The sequence below is a fragment of the Bufo gargarizans genome, chromosome 5, assembly GCF_014858855.1.
Source record: "Bufo gargarizans isolate SCDJY-AF-19 chromosome 5, ASM1485885v1, whole genome shotgun sequence".
NCBI lineage: Eukaryota > Metazoa > Chordata > Amphibia > Anura > Bufonidae > Bufo > Bufo gargarizans.
The window spans coordinates 459,711,078-459,730,600 of record NC_058084.1 but is presented as its reverse complement, the minus strand read 5'-3'; the positions used below and the strand labels follow the sequence as shown (position 1 = coordinate 459,730,600).

At 45.3% G+C, this 19,523-nt stretch overlaps 2 protein-coding genes across 2 annotated transcripts in view; one reads left to right on the top strand and one right to left on the bottom strand.

Moving 5' to 3' along the window:
- Positions 1-17,197, bottom strand: part of ANKMY2 (ankyrin repeat and MYND domain containing 2) — a 34,583-nt gene extending 17,386 nt beyond the window's left edge. Inside the window, exons 1-2 of the mRNA XM_044294443.1 lie at positions 16,996-17,197; positions 8,582-8,646 (exon numbers count right to left, since the gene is read on the bottom strand). Of these exons, the coding sequence (XP_044150378.1) occupies positions 8,582-8,646; positions 16,996-17,059 (129 nt within the window). The 5' untranslated portion in view covers positions 17,060-17,197. The remainder of the gene's footprint in view (positions 1-8,581; positions 8,647-16,995) is intronic.
- A 212-nt stretch (positions 17,198-17,409) lies between these two features.
- BZW2 (basic leucine zipper and W2 domains 2) overlaps positions 17,410-19,523 on the top strand; it is an 84,316-nt gene continuing 82,202 nt past the window's right edge. The window contains exon 1 of the mRNA XM_044294445.1: positions 17,410-17,487. The gene's annotated coding sequence lies outside the window, so the exon portion shown is untranslated. The remainder of the gene's footprint in view (positions 17,488-19,523) is intronic.

The window sequence follows — 19,523 nt, the reverse complement described above, 5'->3', positions numbered from 1 at the left end:
CAGGGAGACACTACCGGGGGACAGTGGGGGGGGGGGGGGAACACTACTGGGGGGCAGCAGGGGGGAACACTACTGGGGGATCAGGGACCAGGGGTGGTGTAACGATTGGGGTCACAGAGTGTGGGGGGGGCCCTGATCCAAAGTTTGCCCTGGGGCCCATAGCACTCTAGTTACGCCACTGATACTAAAAATAGGTATAAATATCTAAGTATTGGAGAATCCCTTGAAATGGGCAAAATTAGTCAAAATAGAAAAAAAAATATAAAAATAAAGTGAGCGACAATGACTTTTTCACTGCACTGTACATGGGTATTACAAAAAATGTTGCAAAAGTATGACACTTCACTTGATAAAATTGTATCAAAAAGGTGTCAGAAAATGTACACATTTTTCAAAAATGTATCTCAGTAATTTTTTTAATAGAAGCGGAGGAGATTATCTCTACAGGTTTCCCGATCGTCACCGCGACAAAGGCTTTCAGTCCGCTGTAAGCAGCATTCAGAGCCCACGGTGGCCGCTGGTTGCCAAGGTTACTGATGAATACCAACTGCCATGCTAGTAAATAACAAAGTGAGTGGACACACTGTGAAAGTCCTGTGGGACCCGACAGCTGCTGGATTATGAGATGTTCCGGATTATCAGATGGTCCTTAGAAAAAAGTGTGTTACGTTTTGTTTTTTGTGGATTATTAGAATTTCTGGACTACTGAACGCTGCATTATTGTGGAATTTATGGTAAAAATGTCCAAAATGACAATCCATTACTGTTCAGGAATGGTAGGGCCAGCTGGAAGGGAGGGGGGTTTGTATGAATTCACCCCCTTTACTGAAGTGAATGGAGGTGCAGTACCACTCACAACCTGGGAATAGGTGTGGCACTGTTTTTATAAAAGAATGCTGCTAATTTAATAGCCACGATTAGTTTTAGAATTTAGATGGAGACCTTCTACAAGTGAGATTGTGGTGACAGTTACCCAATTTTTGAGGGGTCCTCTATGGTTGCAGAGCTCATGGTTTATATAATGTATATAGATCTGGTGAATTTCTTCTGTCTCAAACACAAACCTTCATTTACACCGAAATGTAAATCCTTTGAGTAAATGAACAAAATGATTGATCCTTCCTGGTAAGAGCTGAGAGTTATGGATCTGGAGAATGAATGCTGGGAATGTGTGTGCCGAGCGGTCGATCAATGCGACACTGGGGGTGCGCCACAACGGCAAGGCTGGTATCAAAGGACTAAAATAACCAGCCCAGGGCCTAATGGTCCCATCAGTGCAAGCCATAAGGAGGCCTTCAACTTAACGTGAACCCATCATGCTGAAGGAGCAACACCCCACCCGTATAACATCAACTGCACCGCCCCTGTATAAAATCCAAACACCAAGTAAAGAAAATGTGAGCAATGTGCCGACCTGTAATAACGTGAGGAAACAGCTTTGTGAAATACAATTTCGATATTCTGAATGTCCCTTATATCATTCCTTATGATGGGCAAAAGATCTACTCAATATTAAATAATATAACTACTATAATACTGCCTCCTATGTACAAGAATATAACTACTATAATACTGCCTCCTATGTACAAGAATATAACTACTATAATACTGCCTCCTACGTACAAGAATATAACTACTATAATACTGCCTCCTACGTACAAGAATATAACTACTATAATACTGCTCCTATGTACAAGAATATAACTACTATAATACTGCCTCCTATGTACAAGAATATAACTACTATAATACTGCCTCCTATGTACAAGAATATAACTACTATAATACTGCCTCCTATGTACAAGAATATAACTACTATAATACTGCTCCTATGTACAAGAATATAACTACTATAATACTGCTCCTATGTACAAGAATATACAGACGTGGACAAAATTGTTGGTACCCTTTGGTCAATGAAAGAAAAAGTCACAATGGTCACAGAAATAACTTTAATCTGACAAAAGTAATAATAAATTAAAATTCTATAAATGTTAACCAATGAAAGTCAGACATTGTTTTTCAACCATGCTTCAACAGAATTATGTAAAAAAATAAACTCATGAAACAGGCATGGACAAAAATGATGGTACCCCTAGAAAACACAGAACATAATGTGACCAAAGGGACATGTTAATTCAAGGTGTGTCCACTAATTAGCATCACAGGTGTCTACAACCTTGTAATCAGCCATTGGGCCTATATATATGGCTCCAGGTAATCACTGTGTTGTTTGGTGATATGGTGTGTACCACACTCGACATGGACCAGAGGAAGCAAAGGAAAGAGCTGTCTCAAGAGATCAGAAAGAAAATTATAGACAAGCATGTTAAAGGTAAAGGCTATAAGACCATCTCCAAGCAACTAGATGTTCCTGTGAGTACAGTTGCACATATTATTCATAAGTTTAAGATCCATGGGACTGTAGCCAACCTCCCTGGACGTGGCCGCAGGAGGAAAATTGATGACAAATCTAAGAGACGGATAATCCGAATGGTAACAAAAGAGCCTAGAAAGACTTCTAAAGAGATTCAAGGTGAACTTCATGCTCAAGGAACATCAGTGTCAGATCGCACCATCCGTCGTTGTTTGAGCCAAAGTGGACTACATGGGAGACGACCAAGGAGGACACCATTGTTGAAAACGAATCATAAAAAAGCAAGACTGGAATATGCCAAACTACATGTTGACAAGCCACAAAGCTTCTGGGAGAATGTCCTGTGGACAGATGAGACAAAAATCGAAGTTTTTGCCAAGGCACATCAGCTGTATGTTCACAGACGAAAAAATGAAGCATATCAAGAAAAGAACACTGTCCCTACTGTGAAACATGGAGGAGGCTCTGTTATGTTCTGGGGCTGCTTTGCTGCGTCTGGCACAGGGTGTCTTGAATCTGTGCAGGGTACAATGAAATCTCAAGACTATCAAGGAATTCTAGAGAGAAATGTACTAGCCAGTGTCAGAAAGCTTGGTCTCAGTCGCAGGTCATGGGTCTTGCAACAGGACAATGACCCAAAACACACCGCTAAAAACACCCAAGAATGGCTAAGAGGAAAAAATTGGACTATTCTAAAGTGGCCTTCTATGAGCCCTGACCTCAATCCTATTGAGCATCTTTGGAAGGAGCTGAAACATGCAGTCTGGAAAAGGCACCCTTCAAACCGGACACAACTGGAGCAGTTTGCTCATGAGGAGTGGGCCAAAATACCTGCTGAGAGGTGCAGATGTCTCATTGACAGTTACAGGAAGCGTTTGATTGCAGTGATTGCCTCAAAAGGTTGCGCAACAAAATATTAAGTTAGGGGTACCATCATTTTTGTCCATGCCTGTTTCATGAGTTTATTTTTTTACATAATTCTGTTGAAGCATGGTTGAAAAACAATGTCTGACTTTCATTGGTTAACATTTATAGAATTTTAATTTATTATTACTTTTGTCAGATTAAAGTTATTTCTGTGACCATTGTGACTTTTTCTTTCATTGACCAAAGGGTACCAACAATTTTGTCCACGTCTGTAACTACTATAATACTGCTCCTATGTACAAGAATATAACTACTATAATACTGCTCCTATGTACAAGAATATAACTACTATAATACTGCTCCTATGTACAAGAATATAACTACTATAATACTGCTCCTATGTACAAGAATATAACTACTATAATACTGCTCCTATATACAAGAATATAACTACTATAATACTGCCTATGTACAAGAATATAACTACTATAATACTGCCTCCTATGTACAAGAATATAACTACTATAATACTGCCTCCTATGTACAAGAATATAACTACTATAATACTGCTCCAATGTTGTCATGCCCCACTCTGATGATGTGCGGAGGTCGGCCAGGATAGCAGCACGAGTTTAGTGTTTGTTTTGGAGCCGTGCTGGATCCGCCTCTCATCAGGTACACTGGGTGGGGTCATTAGTTTAAATAGCACATTAGCCCAGTGCCCTGAGCGGATTATAGGAATCATTGTGGTCTTGGAAGCTAGGAAGGAAGGTTGTGTGTTCCAGCTCAGAAAGATAAGTGTGATTTCAAGTTTGGTTGTTTTGTGTCATCTCTCCCATCCAGGTTCTGTGCGAGCAGGCTTCTCCTATTTCCCCTCTTCACCATCTCAGGGAATTTAGGTTTTTTTCAGCCCAGGCACGGGGACACATCATACCTACCTTTAAAGGTCTGCATGTGGGCTGAGCAGTGCAGGGAAAGAGGTCAGGGATTAGCTAGGAGGTGACCCTTCCCCTGTCTCTCTCCCAGAGCCTGGTTGGTGGGTTATCTGTGAGTCTGAGTGCACGCCCGCCTTGACATTATAATCCGCCATACTGTGACTGCCATTACTCAGCGTTTTTTTGATGGCGTCAATTGAAGCACTGGTTGACCGCATGCAGGGGCTATCCCTAGAGGTTGCGGAGCTACGTGGTTCGGTCACACGGTGTCAGAATGCTCTGGCATCAGGTGCAGGTCAAATTTTTGTGGAGCCTAAAGTGGCTCTTCCTGATCGATTTTCAGGAGGTACGGATGACTTTATCCATTTTAGAGAATCCTGCAAATTGTACTTTCGGCTGCGTCCATCGTCGTCAGGTGATGAGAGTCAGAGGATAGGTATAGTTATTTCTCTGCTTAAAAACCTAGGACTAAGTACTTGCACTTTAGAGAACGAGATTCGTGTTTTTGCAAATCGATTCTTCCCCTCTTTCTCAAAGGAGCCTTACTCACATTATTCATGGTATTCACTTAAGGGTGGGTGATTCACATATTGAAATTATTTCTTGTTTTGTCATGAAGGATTTGCCAGCTCCTATAGTTTTGGGGTTGCCATGGTTGACTAGACATAACCCAATTATAGACTGGCAAGCGAGACAGATCATTGGTTGGAGTGAGTTTTGTTCGGATAATTGTCTTGGCACATCTATCTCTGGTGTGTCTACTACGGCTTTACCTCAGTATCTCTCGGATTTTGCTGATGTCTTTTCGGAGGGTGGGGCTCAGGAATTGCCCCCTCATCGAGACTATGATTGTCCAGTTAATCTCATTCCGGGGGCTAAGTTGCCAAAGTCTCGGCTTTACAACCTCTCTCAACCCGAAAGAGAGGTCATGCGAAAGTATGTCGCCGAGAGTTTGGCAAAGGGTCATATTAGACCATCTAAGTCTTCGGTGGCAGTAGGTTTGTTCTTTGTGAAGAAAAAGGATGGATCACTGAGACCGTGTTTGGATTTCCGGGAATTGAACCGTATTACAGTCCGGGATCCATATCCCTTGCCTTTGATCTCTGATCTTTTTGATCAGATTGTTGGAGCCAAGGTGTTCTCCAAGTTGGATTTGAGGGGGGCCTACAATCTGATCAGAATCAAGGAGGGGGATGAGTGGAAAACGGCCTTCAATACACACGAGGGTCATTTTGAGAACCTGGTTATGCCTTTTGGGTTGACGAATGCGCCAGCAGTATTTCAGCGATTCGTCAATGACATTTTTCATCACTTGGTGGGGAGGTTCATAGTAGTTTACCTGGATGACATTTGGATTTATTCTCCTGATCTGAAGACCCATCAGGATCATGTGAGACAGGTTTTGACAATCCTTCGGGAGAATAAATTATATGCCAAATTGGAGAAATGTTTGTTTGCGGTGCAAGAGCTTCGGTTCTTGGGATACATGCTTTCTGATTCTGGTTTTCGTATGGACCCCGAAAAGGTCCGGGCGGTTCTGGAGTGGGACCGACCAGAGAATCAGAAAGCTTTGATGCGGTTCTTGTGGTTTACGAATTATTATAGAAAATGTATTTCGAATTATTCTACCATAGTAAAACCTCTTACTGATATGACCAAGAAGGGCGCTGACATCTCTGTCTGGTCGGAAGAGGCATTGCAGGCCTTTTCGGCTATTAAGGAGCGTTTTGCGTCTGCTCCCATTCTGGTGCAGCCGGATGTGTCTCAGCCATTCGTAGTGGAGGTTGATGCATCAGAGGTGGGGGTTGGAGCGGTGCTATCACAGGGTTCATCTCCTGGCAAGTGGGTCCCGTGTGCCTTTTTCTCCAAGAAGCTCTCGGTCGCCGAGAGGAATTATGATGTTGGAGATAGAGAGTTGTTGGCTATCAAGTTGGCCTTTGAGGAATGGCGTCACTGGTTGGAGGGGGCGTCTCACCCCGTTACGGTGTACACTGACCATAAGAATTTGGCTTACCTGCAATCTGCCAAGCGTCTGAACCCTAGGCAGGCCAGATGGTCACTGTTTTCTACCAGGTTCAATTTTGTGGTTACCTTTCGCCCAGGGGTCAAGAACGTCAAGGCAGATGCCTTGTCTCGCAGCTTTCCTGGGGGATGCGATTCAGAGAATCCTGCGCCGATTTTGGCAGATGGGATGGTGGTCTCCGCTCTGTACCCTGAATTGGAGATGGAGGTGTTGGGAGCCCAGGAGGGGGCTCCTGGTTCTTGTCCCCCAGGGAGGTTGTTTGTTCCCGAGGGCCTGCGATACAAGGTGTTCAAAGAACATCACGATACTGTCCTCGCTGGACATCCTGGTGGTAAGTCCACCTGTGATCTAGTATCCCGGAGGTTCTGGTGGCCAGGGTTACGTAAGAGCATTGAGAATTACGTGACAGCTTGTAAAACCTGCGCACGGTCAAAGGTTGCTCATACTCGACCGCCTGGTTCACTTCTTCCATTGTCTATTCCGTCTCATCCTTGGACGCATTTGTCTATGGACTTTATTACGGATCTGCCGAGTTCCTCCGGGAGAACAGCGATTTTGGTGGTAGTTGACCGTTTCAGTAAAATGGCTCACTTTATACCACTAACTAGTCTGCCTAACGCTAAGACTCTTGCGCAGATTTTTGTGGATAATATTGTGAAATTGCATGGTATTCCTGCGGATGTGGTCTCCGATAGGGGCACGCAGTTTGTCTCCAGGTTCTGGAGGGCGTTCTGCTCTCGGCTTGGCATTCAACTTTCATTCTCTTCGGCTTTTCAGCCGCAGTCGAATGGTCAGACGTACTAATCAAAACCTGGAGACCTACTTGAGGTGCTTTGTGGCTGAGAATCAGGAGGACTGGTCCTCATTCTTGTCTCTAGCAGAATTTGCTTTGAATAACCGTAGGCAGGAGTCCATGGGTAAGTCACCATTTTTGGGCGCATACGGTTTCCATCCTCGGTTTGGTACCTTTTCTGGGACTGGTTCCTCTGGGATGCCAGAGGAGGAGAGATTCTTTTCTGCCTTATCCTCCATCTGGCGGAGGATTCAAGGGAATTTGGAGAAGATGGGTAAGAGGTATAAACAAATGGCTGACAAGAGACGTGTGACTGGTCCGGACCTGTGTGTGGGTGATCTGGTGTGGTTGTCCACTAAGAATATCAAATTGAGAGTGCCATCTTGGAAACTGGGTCCAAGATTTATTGGTCTGTATAAAATTTCTGCGGTGATCAATCCTGTGGCGTTTCGGCTGGATCTTCCGCAGACTTGGAGGATCCATGATGTGTTTCACAGGTCTTTACTAAAAAAATACGTGAGACCGGTGGAACCATCGCCATTGCCTCCTCCTCCTGTTCTAGTCGAGGGAAACTTGGAGTTTGGGATCTCCAGGATTCTCGACTCGAGAGTTCTTCGGGGTTCCCTTCAGTACCTGGTGCACTGGAGGGGATACGGCCCTGAGGAGAGGATGTGGGTTCCGGCGTTGGATGTCAATGCCAGCCGACTGGTGAGGGCTTTTCAGAGGGGTCCCATCCAGATAAGGTTGGTCCGGGGTGTCCGGAGGTCACCCGTAGAAGGGGGGGTACTGTCATGCCCCACTCTGACGATGTGCGGAGGTCGGCCAGGATAGCAGCACGAGTTTAATGTTTGTTTTGGAACTGTGCTGGATCCGCCTCTCATCAGGTACACTGGGTGGGGTCATTAGTTTAAATAGCACACTAGCCCAGTGCTCTGAGCGGATTATAGGAATCATTGTGGTCTTGGAAGCTAGGAAGGAAGGTTGTCTGTTCCAGCTCAGAAAGAGAAGTGTGATTTCAAGTTTGGTTGTTTTGTGTCATCTCTCCCATCCAGGTTCTGTGCGAGCAGGCTGCTCCTATTTCCCCTCTTCACCATCTCAGGGAATTTAGGTTTTTTTCAGCCCAGGCACGGGGACACATCATACCTACCTTTAAGGTCTGCATGTGGGCTGAGCAGTGCAGGGAAAGAGGTCAGGGATTAGCTAGGAGGTGACCCTTCCCCTGTCTCTTGCCCAGAGCCTGGTTGGTGGGTTATCTGTGAGTCTGAGTGCACGCCCGCCGTGACAAATGTACAATATAACTGCTATAATACTGCTCCTATAAAGAAGAATATAACTACTATAATACGGCTCCTATGTAGAAGAGTATGCCTAATACTACAGTAATGATGTGATTAATCTACTGCTGAGAGATACAAGGTAATATTACAAAATATCTGGACATTGTAGTGTAAAATGGTGCAGTTTTCTTGAAGACTCCCTCTGAGGAGTAGGATGTCCTGATCCTGATGAATAGTTTTTCATACTGAAACAATGTAACATATTAACTCGTTAGTGCCTTGACTGTGTCATGTGACCTCCATTATTACCTCATCCAAACAGTTGATACGAACATCTTTGCTCCCCAATAGTGTGACGGCTTCTTGGACATTTCCTGCAAAGGAAACAGAGTAGATGCTGAACAATAATCTGAAGATTTTGCTAAAAAGATAATTAAATGCTTATAAAATGGCTGCACACCGTTATATATACAAATAATAGAGCTAAGAAATGGGGGTCATTCTAGATAAAAGTGGTACAATACCAACTATAAATGAGTAATGGAAGCTCTTAGCGCACATACGCGTCGGGCCCATCTACCAGGCGTCAACCAGGCCCGACACGTATGTGCGCTAAGAGCTTCCATTACTCATTTATAGTCGGTATTGTACCACTTTTATCTAGAATGACCCCCATTTCTTAGCTCTATTGTTTGTATATATATATATATATATATATATATATATATATATATATATATATATATATATAACTGTGTGCAGCCATTTAGCTTTTTGTAATTATGTCTGCTTCATGGATATGCACCTGTGATTCTGAAGGTTCTAGTCTAAATTTTCTTGCACTAAATGCTTATAAAAGTTACAGCTACCTCCTTACAAAAAAAAAAAAAAAAAAAGGAGCAGATGCTTATTGGAAACTGTCAGCAGCAGTCCCTCTCCATACAGCTGAGCTTGTATAATGCTGCGGGCAGTTAGTCTTTCATACATTAGGTGACTGCAGATCTGGTGTAAACGCCACATGTGACAAGTGACTGCAAGGAAATGCTTTCGGTTCAGTGCAGCTCTGGAGTATAATGCAGGATGTAACTCAGGATCAGTACAGGATAAGTAATGTATGTACACAGTGACTGCACCAGCAGAATAGTGAGTGCAGCTCTGCAGTATAATACAGGATGTAACTCAGGATCAGTACAGGATAAGTAATGTAATGTATGTACACAGTGACTGCACCAGCAGAATAGTGAGTGCAGCTCTGGAGTATAATACAGGATGTAACTCAGGATAAGTAATGTAATGCATGTACACAGTGACTGCACCAGCAGAATAGTGAGTGCAGCTCTGGAGTATAATACAGGATGTAACTCAGGATCAGTACAGGATAAGTAATGTATGTACACAGTGACTCCACCAGCAGAATAGTGAGTGCAGCTCTGGAGTATAATACAGGATGTAACTCAGGATCAGTACAGGATAAGTAATGTATGTACACAGTGACTCCACCAGCAGAATAGTGAGTGCAGCTCTGGAGTATAATACAGGATGTAACTCAGGATCAGTACAGGATAAGTAATGTATGTACACAGTGACTCCACCAGCAGAATAGTGAGTGCAGCTCTGGAGTATAATACAGGATGTAACTCAGGATCAGTACAGGATAAGTAATGTATGTACACAGTGACTCCACCAGCAGAATAGTGAGTGCAGCTCTGGAGTATAATACAGGATGTAACTCAGGATCAGTACAGGATAAGTAATGTATGTACACAGTGACTGCACCCGCAGAATAGTGAGTGCAGCTCTGGAGTATAATACAGAATGTAACTCAGGATCTGTATGACTTGCAATGTAAACTGTCAGATGTAGACAGATATTCCAAATGACCCGATTTTGAATTAGTTGAATGAACACTGAAGGATAACAGTCTGATCTGGATGTGTCTTTTCAGTCTTTCAGTCTATGTTACTATATTACCACATCCAGGTGGATGCTGTCGGGGGCTGTAAGTAACTATGGCAGAGGAGCATGTTGTCAGTAGTCACCGCTCGGAGGACTTGCCTATCTTTTGCAGGAATCTCCCTTATAGTTTGGTACTTTTGTATGTATGACACAAGTGTGGCTTTGGCCTTGTGCTGGACCCTGTACATGTACCACAGCTCTGACTACTGGATCAGGAGGCTCGTGCTCGGTGCTGCTAAGGTTTCTGAATTTCTACACGTAAATTTTGCCTAATGAAGAAAATAAAAGAGTCGTTAATGAGCCCCGGGGTACAAGGCGGCTGCAGCTCATCAGGTGGAGAGATCCCTCAGGGACCGAGCTCGGGAAGACTAATGGCAATTAACTGTGAGCGAGAAGCGTCAAGTCTATTCGGTGCTGCAACTAGGACAGCGCGCCTCTATAACGTACGCATTACCGTAACTTCCTTAATATCTGTCCCCCAGGTTACTTCAGACCTCTCTTCCCTTCTGCAGCCAGAAAAACTCAGCAAACATTTTGATACAACTGTGGCATACAAAATGTAGCTATTTTATTTTTCACTTGGGGTAAAATTTTCCTCTACCCAATTGGAAACCGTCATCAAGTTGCTGTTGGTGGATGTCTTATGTTTATGAATATAAATATGCACTGAAAGTACTATGTACTCATGAGCCCCTATGAGTCTTCACATTCCCTACAGTAGGATTCTTCAGCAGCAGTTGACCTGCTTGTTGATGGTTTCTAGCATTTATTGTCACAATAACCTAAAAATATGTAAAACAAAATAGCTAAATAAATGCTGGGTTGTAGATTTGCAGGTTAGCCAGCGCTAATCAAAAGTGGAGCTTCGCATTGCATGTAAAAGTTACAACCTTTATTATACTTCAGAGCTGCATTCACAATTCTAAAAGCTCCAGAGCTGAAATCTCCTAGCAGTCCCTCCTTGTTCAGTGTCTACACTTGTGATTTACATTTTGTGACGTGTTAGGCCATGTTTACATGGCACAGACCTGCACCAGCTGAAGCTATGATTTTTGCCACAGCTTCTTTCACAAGTCTAAAAGCTTCAGAGCTGAAATCTCCCACTACTCTCTGCTTGTTCAGTGTCTACACAGAAATTGTTCTGGTGATTTACATTCTGACCATATCCTCCTTCACCTGTTTTTAGGCTGTATACAAAATGAAAATTATTATTATTATATTTTCTGCTCATTAGGTGGAAGCAGAGATCTTGGGACATCATCGCTCTGATACTTTTGCTGTGTCGTTCTCACATGAACCATAGAGGCGTCTGAAGATCTGTGGTTGCCATGGTGTCGCGATGTCTCGCAGTGAAAGTAAATTAGGAGCAGCTAAGTACTGCAGGCGAGGGAGGACCGCGCGGAGTAACGGAGGAGGAACGCGACTAATGGCTGCATTGACCTGTTCTGCAGGGAATGAAGACAAACTGTGATTAAAGTGTCCAATACAAGGAACTGTCAATGGGGTCATCAGGTGACGTCCCAACAGGATGGAGCCAGTGAATCATGTCTCAGGGGGCTACAACAGTGCAACCAATACTCCGATATATCGGCTGTAGTCCAGGACCAGTCCTTGGAAAAAACTACCCAGTAATGAAGCTGGATTAGTACCGCCTGTACCTACAGTATTTACAGGGAGAGACTGGGAGGCAGTACTATCTGTACCTACAGTATTTACAGAGAGAGAGACTGGGAGGCAGTACTGTCTGTACCTACAGTATTTACAGAGAGAGAGACTGGGAGGCAGTACTGTCTGTACCTACAGTATTTACAGAGAGAGAGACAGGGAGGCAGTACTATCTGTACCTACAGTATTTACAGGGAGAGAGACAGGGAGGCAGTACTATCTGTACCTACAGTATTTACAGGGAGAGAGACAGGGAGGCAGTACTATCTGTATCGACAGTATTTACAGAGCGAGACTGGGAGGCAGTACTATCTGTACCTACATAATTTACAGATAGAAATAGGGAGGCAGTACTATCAGTACCTACATCCTTTTACAGGGAGGCAGTACTATCAGTACCTACATCCTTTTACAGGGAGGCAGTACTGTCTGTACCTACATAATTTACATAGAGAGAAAATACTATCTGTACCTACATCCTTTTACAGGGAGGCAGTACTGTCTGTACCTACATAATTTACATAGTATTTTCTCTCTATCTGTACCTACATCACTTACAGATAGGGAGGCAGTACTATCTGTACCTACTGTACATTATTTATAGAGATACCAAACTCTTAGGCCCTTGTTGGGACCCTCGGGATGAATCCACAAATATACAACCGGTCAATTACAACAAAATCCCTTTAGGGGTCCTAACTACTAAAATCTAAAACTACATATTGCATTTACGATTTTCTTTAAAAAACAAAACAGAAAAGAAACCAAATTAAAACTATCAGGGCGTAGCAGGGGAGAATTATCAGTGTTGTGACAGGGGTCACTGTACTATTAATAAACACTCTTTTAAAAGGTGAAATGTGCGGCGCTCTTATTTCCAGATCAACATTGATTGTCACTGTTTTAGTATTTTACTGTGTTATTGGGTCACACTCTTTTGGAGGTAATTGTGAGATCTTGTTTTATCTCCAACTCTACATTTGTTGCCACTCTGATATCTAACTATATATTCTAGCCGTATGGTGACCTGTAGAGTGAGATATACTGCTACCCGAGCCTTACGGAAGCGAGACGCGTGATACAACAATGCTCCCAACTACTGCTAACCATGCAGTATCTCCATCACCGTGTTTTTTTCTGCTGCACATGCGGCAAAACATGTCGGGAGGGGAGTTGTCTGTCATATTTTAGGCAGGGAATAACAGAGGGATATTTCCAGCAATCTCACTGGGAAAGTTGATAGGGACAGTGCGACCTGTAGGTAACCAACAGTGTGTCTGAAATAGGTGTAAATGTGTAGGTGCACTGAATAGGAGTGTGGTAGGAGACGCGCTCCCTGAGCTGACATATAATCGCCACAGGCAGTTTAAGCAGAACCAATACATTTTACTGCCACATTGTAACAACAATCTAAGGCCTCATGCACACGGCCGTTGTTGTGTTCCGTTCCGCAAAATGGGGTTCCGTTGTTCAGTGATCCGTTTTTGTTTCCGCGTGTCTTCCTTTATTTTTGGAGGATCACCAGACATAAAGGAAAGTAAAAAAAAAGTCTAAGTCAGGTTTGCCATGCAAATGATAGGAAAAAAACGGACGCGGACGCACGGACGTGGATGACAATCTTGTGTGCCTCCGCGTTTTTTTGCAGTCCCATTGACTTGAATGGGACCGCAAACCGTGTTCCGAGAAAATAATAGGACAGGTTATATTTTTTTGACGGACTGGAATCACGGACGCAGATGACAAACGGTGCATTAGCTGAGTTTTCAACGGACCCACTGAAAGTGAATGGGTCCGCAGAAAATCACGAAAAACGGAACAACGGACACGGAATAAAACAACGGTCGTGTGCATGAGGCCTAACTATGTGCAGCAGAAAAAACACGGTGATGGAGATACTGCATGGTTAGCAGTAGTTGGGAGCATTGTTGTATCACGCGTCTCGCTTCCGTAAGGCTCGGGTAGCAGTATATCTCACTCTACAGGTCACTATACGGCTAGAATATATAGTTAGATATCAGAGTGGCAACAAATGTAGAGTTGGAGATAAAACAAGATCTCACAATTACCTCCAAAAGAGTGTGAACCAATAACACAGTAAAATACTAAAACAGTGACAATCAATGTTGATCTGGAAATAAGAGCGCCGCACATTTCACCTTTTAAAGAGTGTTTATTAATAGTACAGTGTTACACAATAAAGCACCGACCCAGTGACCCCTGTCACAACACTGATAATTCTCCCCTGCTACGCCCTGAGTTTTAATTACACGTTTGGTTTATTTTCTTTTTAAATCATAAATACAATATGTAGTTTTATAATTTAGTAGTTAAAACCCCTAAAGGGATTTTGTGGATAATTTATCTTTTGTATATTTATTTATAGAGAAATGCATCAAGGCAGCACTATCTATACCTACATCATTTATAAGGAGAGACAAGGAGGCAGCACTCTCTATACCTACATCATCTACACTACAGAGAGAGACAGGGAGGCACGAGGGGGGGGGGGCTCATGGCATTGGGGGGGGGGGGGAACTCATGGCATTTGGGGGGGGGACTCATGGCATTTGGGGGGGGGGAACTCATGGCATTTGGGGGGGGGGAACTCATGGCATTTGGGGGGGGGGAACTCATGGCATTTGGGGGGGGGGAACTCATGGCATTTGGGGGGGGGAACTCATGGCATTTGGGGGGGGGAACTCATGGCATTTGGGGGGGGGGGGACTCATGGCATTTGGGGGGGGGGGGACTCATGGCATTTGGGGGGGGGGGGGACTCATGGCATTTGGGGGGGGGGGAACTCATGGCATTTGGGGGGGGGGGGAACTCATGGCATTTGGGGGGGGGGGGAACTCATGGCATTTGGGGGGGGGGAACTCATGGCATTTGGGGGGGGGGAACTCATGGCATTTGGGGGGGGGGAACTCATGGCATTTGGGGGGGGGGGAAGACTGACGGCATGGGGGGGGGGGAGACGACGGCACGGTAGCGGCTAGTTCCCATCCCGCAGATTGCCCTGTGACGTCAAACATAATTTAGGAGGATGGGAACTAGCTCCTTCACAGTGAACCATCTAGTTCCCATCCTTCTAAATAACCTGTATGGTAATAATGAAGAAAGGTCATTTAGGAGGATGGGAACTAGCTCACTCCTAGTGAACTGGCTAGTTCCCATCCTTATACATGACCTGACCACTAGGGGGCAAAAGGTTATTCTGTGGGATGGGAACTAGTCGCAACCCTGACGGCACGGGGGGAGAAAGAGAGAGAGACCAGGAGGCAGTACTATCTGTACCGACATCATTTACAGAGGGTCAATCTAGAGGGTTTCTTTGTTTCTAGCACCTTCCTTCTCCCGAAAATACCAGATTATTGGAATTTTATGGCCTAAGAACACACAGAACACACAGCCGACTAACGAGAGATTAGAAACAAGGCGAATTCTCCATCTTCCCACTTACAGCAGCAGCGGGGTTATCTGCCTTCTGCCGGGCGGCTATAATCACTTCAGATTATCTCTTTAATTATTTCTAGTGCAGATTAGTGAGGAGCTCAGATTTCATATCCACTGTAATGATTCACACCCCGATATTAAAAAAAAAAACTGCTAAATTAAAAATATACAAAAATTGAATTTGTCAGTATCAATACTCCCAGGTAGAGAACCAGCTTTACCTGTGTCAGTATTTACTGCAGTTCTGCCATTCAATTCAAGAACTAACAGTACTATAGGTTCATCCTCCATAAAACACAAACAGCTTGCCATGTGCAGATCCCTATAACACTGTGCAACCCGCAGATCCCCCATAACAGTGTGCAATCCGCAGATCCCCCATAACAGTGCGTCATCCGTAGATGCCCATAACTGTCATCCATAGATCCCCCCCATAACAGTGCGTCCTCCGCAGATCCCCCCCATAACAGTGCGTCCTCCGCAGATCCCCCCCCATAACAGTGCGTCCTCCGCAGATCCCCCCCCATAACAGTGTCATCCACAGATCCCCCCTCCCCCATAAACAGTGTCACATCCGCAGATCCCCCCATAACAGTGTGTCATCGCAGATCCCCCCATAACAGTGTGTCATCCGCAGATCCCCCCATAACAGTGTGTCATCCGCAGATCCCCCCATAACAGTGTGTCATCCGCAGATCCCCCCCCCATAACAGTGTGTCATCCGCAGATCCCCCCATAACAGTGTGTCATCCGCAGATCCCCCCATAACAGTGTGTCATCCGCAGATCCCCCCATAACAGTGTGTCATCCGCAGGATCCCCCCATAACAGTGTGTCATCCGCAGATCCCCCCATAACAGTGTGTCATCCGCAGATCCCCCCCATAACAGTGTGTCATCCGCAGATCCCCCCATAACAGTGTGTCATCCGCAGATCCCCCCATAACAGTGTGTCATCCGCAGATCCCCCCATAACAGTGTGTCATCCGCAGATCCCCCCATAACAGTGTGTCATCCGCAGATCCCCCATAACAGTGTGTCATCCGCAGATTCCCCCATAACAGTGTGTCATCCGCAGATCCCCCCATAACAGTGTGTCATCCGCAGATCCCCCCATACAGTGTGTCATCCGCAGATCCCCCATAACAGTGTGTCATCCGCAGATCCCCCCCATAACAGTGTGTCATCCGCAGATCCCCCCCATAACAGTGTGTCATCCGCAGATCCCCCCCATAACAGTGTGTCATCCGCAGATCCCCCCCATAACAGTGTGTCATCCGCAGATCCCCCCATAACAGTGTGTCATCCGCAGATCCCCCATAACAGTGTGTCATCCGCAGATCCCCCCATAACAGTGTGTCATCCGCAGATCCCCCATAACAGTGTCATCCACAGATCCCCCATAACAGTGTCATCCACAGATCCCCCCATAACAGTGCGTCCTCCGCAGATCCCCCCATAACAGTGTGTCATCCGCAGATCCCCCCATAACAGTGTGTCATCCGCAGATCCCCCATAACAGTGCGTCCTCCGCAGATATGTGTGTATAGACCAGGTTTTCCCATCCTGTATACTACAGAACACTGAAAAGGTCTGAGCTATGGGACTACAACTCCCAGCATCCACTACTAGTAGCTCCTGGCACACCCACCTTTAGAGATGACAGCCACCAGCTGCTTCTCCTCCTCCGTCAGCTCTCCTTTCCGGGGGGCCATGCTGCGGGGACACCGGAAGTCTCCCTGATACAATGTATCTATATGTATCAGTCCCCCACAATCACAGGGGGACAGCGGCCATGACAAGTACTGGCAGCCGCCGCCGAGCCCGTCCTGAGCCTGCTCCGGCACATACCACTCCGCCAGCCCACGGGGGGAGCCTAACAAAGAATGCCGCTTCACAACATCCCCTGTGTCATCCATGTAAAGCTTTCAAATATCATTATTCGCCAAAATACATCAGTCTATCATTTCTATAGAAATATGTAAAGCGAGGTGGCTGGCACAGGCTGTGGGTGCACCCCCCCGCTGTGGTGGAGTTGGTATCGCCCGCAGGACTGTGCTGCTCGCAGAGCTCAGTCTGCCCTTCAAGCAGTGTCCTAGTGTCTGCCAGTGTGTGCCAGGGAGGCAGCCAGAGCAGCCCATAGGTAAGCAGAGCACACCCACAGCAGAGCGCAGCACACACAGCTCTGCTGCACCACCACACTGCATGGGCTGGAGGCACACAATGCATTGGGGCACATTGAGGGGGCTGGTTCTTCAGGGGACTGCACATGTCCCCATCAGCAGGGAATGCCCAGGCTGAGGGCGCAGGAGCTGACAGCCCGCAGCCGTATATTATAAAAACGTGCAGAAATAGACTTAAAATATCATCTATAGACACGCGGTCCGCAAGTAGGCTGCCATACACAATGGATGTGAGGGAAGCGACGGCTTTAACCCCTAATTCAAGGGTTTTAATGAAAAGTTTGCACTGCTCATTTATTTATTTTTTTCCGGATCTCCTGCTTTTTTAATTAGTAATTTTTTTTTTTTACATTACCTTTATTTTTTTTTTACAGTTTTGAAAGTTCCCGGATCGTTGACTGACGAGTCGCTGTTTGGCGGGGTGTTTGCGTCTAATGTAACGTAATCTATACTGATTAAAAAATGCGCAAACTTTTCAGGTGGATCGGCCCTGCGCCTGATCATTTCAGATCTGCACCGACTGTCAGTTTTACGCGCAGGTTGGTCTCGGGGGCGGGTGGATGAGATTTGTTACTACTTTGCCGCAAGTTCCGCCTGCAGACGGAAAATCGTCGGCGCCCCCCTGAGGGTACGACTGCAAGGCTAGTGTGCTGCGGTATTCAACTGCAGTGCAACCGAAACGCGTGGTTGTACCCTTAGGGCAGGTCTACAAGGGACAGAAATGCTGCCAGGGTGTAGAATAGAGGAGCAGGTAAGTGGGTATAATGTTCCAAATTGTTTCCATTAGGATGGACGAATTAAAAAAGAAACGCCCAGTTCCGGAATGGATCATCTATGGAGGCAGACGGCTATGGGGCCCCGGGGCCCAAAGCTAAACTCTTCCTTCAGTTCCCCGCAGGAAGAGACTGCATTTTCAAGCATCTGCCTCTGGGGGGAGGTGCATTACAACTTCCAGTGCAATCAATGGGAGCTGTATACATTTTTCTGCTGGGAGCTCCCCCTAGTGGTGGCTGCAGGAAGTCAGATTTGTAATATTACATGTGGGGGAGATTTATCAGTGGTACCGATGCCAGTTCTCTGGTATAAATGCATGGAGAATAATGGCATCCAGAACTTTTATTTGACATTGCTGGCTAAAGTGGGCGACTTTTTCTATTGGAATGTTTTTTTTATTAAAATGACATCAGCTTAATCATAAAATAGTACATTTGTCAGAAATCTGCGGTATTGAGCTTTTCATTCTACATTTCTTATCTGTACTGGGGATCTGGACGGGGCAGGGGGCCCTTAGTTCTGCTGTGGGGCCCCATGTGATGTTTGTACATCCCTGGCGGATGGCCATGCACCATTGCATGGTCTTTTACATGTAGCGGCACCAGTGGAGCAGGTTTACTGAGGATAGTCCCCTGGATAGAAGGAGCAGGATGAATCCTATACAGAGTTAGATATTCTGCTCAGATTCATTCAAATCCTGCAAAAATCCCAAGACCCCATTCACACTACAGACTGATAATGACCCAGATGTTCCACAGAAGCAAAGAAGTGGAATATTCTTCAATGTCTGAGTTACCGGACCTCAATCTGATTGAGCATGAGGAGAAATCTGACGACGGAAAGACCCCCAGAGGAGCTGTAAAAGAGCAGTAAAGGTGTGTAAAGCATCTCCAGGGAGGAAATCGGTTGGCAACCATGCCCTCCAGACTTCAAGCAGTCACTGACTAGTGCAAAGTGTCCAAGTGTGAGCAACGCTCCAGTATTTATACAGGGGTTCGTTCTGAGGGGCGATGCGGCTGCAATTCCTGAAAGCCATCACGGTGTTAAACCCCTTGAATGAAATTGACCTCTTGTGTCAACTCCGTTGTGGTGGCCGATACATGATGGAGATGGTGTCACTGCCCAAATACTTCTAGAACCAATTCTGTGTGAATAGATAGAAGCATCCACGGAAAATGTTCTATTTATATTCTGTGTGGTATCGAATATAATGTATCAATGT